The following is a 4062-nucleotide window of genomic DNA, read 5'->3' on the forward strand; positions in this document are numbered from 1 at the left end:
CCAGCTGATGTAAACATTACCCCTCTAATGACTGCTGCTTGGAAAACAAAACAAAATTAAAAAAATACCACAGCCATTTTGCATGTGCCTACCGTAAATATTTTAGCCCAACAGTCAAGTAGCTGTGGTTTACTATGTTGCAATATGATATTTTTCACTTTTGGTGAATAGCATAACATGATTGGAGGTGAGAGGCCTTGCCCAAGTCAGTATTGCAAAACTAAAAAAACATCTTAGGCTGTAAATTCAGAATAGCTTTTTTTCTTTTGAATTTTAATGTGCTGTTGAGATTACATTGATCTTTTTTTATTATTGACACCCCGTTTCACAGGGATGTTGTGTAAAATATAAATGAAAACAGGAAATGTGTGATAATGTTGATGTCATGTTAAAATAATTGATATCTGCATTTCATGAACCCATATTTAGTTGCAGAAATTACATAGATAACTTTTGTTTGCTAAACTAGGCTAAACATTATGAAGGCAACATGAATGTTGAGTAAATATAAGGTCTGGCAGCAGTTACCATTGGTAAGCCATAGCTTCTTGAAACACTTCACCTGTTTTTTTTGTTTAGGATTCATCCTTTCAAAGTTCAGAAGCTTAACAATAAAAAAAAAGTTTCTCTTAAGTTCTTAGACATTTATTTGTTTCTTACAAGAAAGTACAACAAAGTGTTTAAACGACTCAAGAGTTAAGCTTGCTAGCAGTCACTCCACCTTCAAAGACCAGTTGAATAAGGCTCACTTTAACACTACCTTCACCACACAAGTAAAATTATTGTATTCCTTACTAAATAAGATGTAAAAGTTGCAGTGCATAAAACTGCACAGTTCAAACAAGTTTGAAACAACTGATTTTCACTAAATATATGTTCTGTCCACATTCACAACATGTCAGTTATTTGCACAACAATTTATAGCTCAATGTCCAAATCATATACATATTGCACGTCTTCTCTTCCTATAGGACCTTCATAACCCTGGGGAAATTTAAAGCAAATTTAATGCGGATCAATAAGAGGCAAGGTGTATATGCTTCTTATCTAGGCTATACTTACAGTATAGGCTATATCTTACATGTCAATGCCAGTCATTCTTAACTTCACGTAAACCTTTGGCCCATTATTTCACACAAATATATCAAAATAGCCTACAATCTTAATGTAATCTTTAGCATATTTCAGACCCCAGGTGGGTTGTCACAGAGACATCTCTTCAATTACCGGTAGTGTTGTAGTACACCTAAAGAAAGCAGGATATTAGTGTCATTGCAGAGCTGTTCACAAATCCGCGTCGTAAGGTTGAGCAGCATATGAGCTTGCTTTGCTGCTTGCCCGAGGAACAGGCCGGGGAAAGTCGGGCTGGTCAAAGGAGTCTTTTGAGTATGGGACACTGCTGGCGCTGCTCGGCGCCCTGCTTGTCATGCTCGGGACCGTGATCCTGCGTGGGGGAGAAGTGTTGCGGTTGGACCTCCCAGTGTCTTTGACAACCCTCTCGCTGCGGTTCTTTCCACCGCAGCAACGGCATATTCCGATGAACATGACGAATCCGCCAAGAACTTCCATGATGCCTCCAATGTACCCAAGCACGATGCAGTAGCCCACCCGGATGTCTGTAGATGCAGCTGTGATGTTGGTCAAAATGTGTGTGTACCAGGCAATGGGAATGATGGTCAGGACACCAGAACAGAAAATCAACAAACCACCCAGACCAACTACAGTCCAGTTGGGTCTTTCCCTCCAGCACCGGACACCGGGAATTGCAACCGCCAGGCCTATCAAGGTGAGAATAAGAGATGCCACCATCATGGCCTGGGCAATCTCAATGATCTGCTCATTGAAGTAAGGTTTGTCTGGTTGGTTACACAGAATTGCTCTAGAGGTGGTAGATGCGCGGCAGATGTCCCATATCCCCTGCTGAAGGAAAACATCTTGGGCTTCATTCGGTATGTTATTAACAGTTCTCCAGTTTGGCGCCACCGTGGCGGTAAGATCGAGAACCCACCCACACGGAGCCATCACCATCCCGAAGATCAGGATGCCTGGTGTCCGAAAGTGGATGAACGTAGGCATACTCGTCGGCATCTTGGACTGTATACCCGCGTGCTGTCAGTCGAGAAGCACTTGGAACATTAAGTGCGTTCTGTTGACAGCGCACGTATAAAGGTTGCCTGACTGAAACCTGAAGGGGCTGAATTGTCGGTCCAAGTAGATGGGTGTGGTCTACAGTTTCGCCTGCTCAGAGAAACATCCTGCACAAGTTTCGGCTGTAACCAATCAGAAGTGTGTTACGCTGCAGGTGCCTCTATGGCAGGTATCATATCCTTGTCGTTTACCAGAATATACGTTGTGCTAGCCTATATAAGAACAGACAAAGAGGGAAAATGGCTTGTAAACTATGATCGAGACTTCCCTTAATTTATCCAAACTGAGCTGCACCTGTGCTCGATATCAATGTCACCAAGTGTTTATTTTATCCCTAGCCTACATTTCTACATTCATCGAAATGAAGCTTGAACATGCAAAGTGAATGGTGAGTTAGTTTACCTTGATAAGATGTTTCCCAATCGTGCGCCCAAGATGACGGGTGCAGTTTGTTATGATGGTATGACGGGAATGTAGATGGACTGGACGCACTAATTTTAGTCAGAGAACAGATGAGAACACGAATTTGTCAAGTCATTCTTTAAGGCTAGACTGCCGACCATTAGTTTGATTTTTATCCGTCGACACTGTGGCTAGTTTTAAATGTTTATGTTGTGTTGCCATTGCGAATTTCCATCTATTTCTTTTTCGGAAAATATGTAGGCCTACTTGTTTGTTATATAATGTTCTTTAATTGCATTATAATGTATGTTTAATGCAAGGATGTGTCTTTTCAGACTTTTTCAGAGACATGGTTTCATACAACATCCCATGGCAACCGCCAGATGAGCTAACATTTGCTATAGGCCAGTGTTTTTCAACCACTGTGCCGGGGTACACTAGTGTGCCGTGAGAGATCATCAGGTGTGCCGCAGAAAATTACCCAAATGTCACTCACTGGTCCAGAAAAGCAACTGTTGCATCAAAGAATTTATAACCACATGCTCTCATTGATTGTATGATTGCACTATTTGTGGTATACCGGCATTGTACAACGGTGGCCCCATATCCAGTATTCACAGAATCATCACATATCCAGTTCAACAACAATTAAATTAGATATAGTCATCTACAAATGAAACAGAGGCGCTTGTTTTATTGACCAGGTCTTGCATAGAAGCCATAATAAGGCCATATCTGTGTAGCCTACTGTAAATTTTAGGCTATGGTAGCCTATGTTTATTTTTTCTTCACACAAGGATGTTAGTGTGCCGTGGGATATTTTAAGTGTCAAAAGTGTGCCGTGGCACAAAAAAGGTTGAAAAACACTGCTATCTACTGATGAACGATACTCTAGCTCCCTCTTCCGTCCAGGTTTAGGACACTTCACAGTCTTTCACTAGCCTGGGGGTTCCCATGCTGCCTTGCGCGCGATTTAGTCTTTCACTTCAACGCTTGGGGTTTCTGAGGATCAATTTGTTAGACATGCATATTCGGGCTAAATTAAGGCTCATCTATCTATCTATAAATCAAGAGGCGTGTGTCCTAATGTCTTTGGCACGCATATCTCGCTGACCGTTTGTCAGACTGACCTAAGATTTCGTATGTGGCTCACGCGTGGCACAAGTTGTGCAATCTCGATTTTGAAGATTTTTTAATGCATATTTCAAAATATGCTTATTTACGTAGGACGTTTATCGCTGCACTGTTCTAAGGGGACCAGTTTCAGGGGAGCTCCACCCCATATCTATTGTGTGGCTAGGTCTCACTTTGATGATAGTCAGTCACCGAGAAACACGCTTTGGATTCCAGCGGCTGAGTAATCTCACTTCATCTCCGAATTTCCGAATATTTGTGAGGAACAAGGCGTAGGCTTATGTCATTCTGATCTGTAGAAATGTCACATGCAGCCATGACTAAATTCTGCTTAGGCTACTGCACAGTAATTATATGCTAATATATTATAATATTCAG

At 41.6% G+C, this 4062-nt stretch overlaps 1 protein-coding gene across 1 annotated transcript; it reads right to left on the reverse strand.

Moving 5' to 3' along the window:
* Positions 1-619: 619 nt before the first annotated feature.
* LOC143142327 (claudin-23-like) lies at positions 620-2179 on the reverse strand. The gene has a single exon (XM_076303146.1). It carries the CDS (start codon positions 2086-2088, stop codon positions 1285-1287), a length of 804 nt encoding a protein of 267 aa, XP_076159261.1. The 5' UTR covers positions 2089-2179; the 3' UTR covers positions 620-1284.
* Positions 2180-4062: the final 1883 nt, after the last annotated feature.

Source organism: Alosa pseudoharengus, unplaced genomic scaffold, assembly GCF_046254945.1.
Source record: "Alosa pseudoharengus isolate Yale_2024_CS ecotype anadromous, Long Island Sound unplaced genomic scaffold, YU_APseudo_1.1 YU_APseudo_1.1_scf_24, whole genome shotgun sequence".
Lineage (NCBI taxonomy): Eukaryota > Metazoa > Chordata > Actinopteri > Clupeiformes > Clupeidae > Alosa > Alosa pseudoharengus.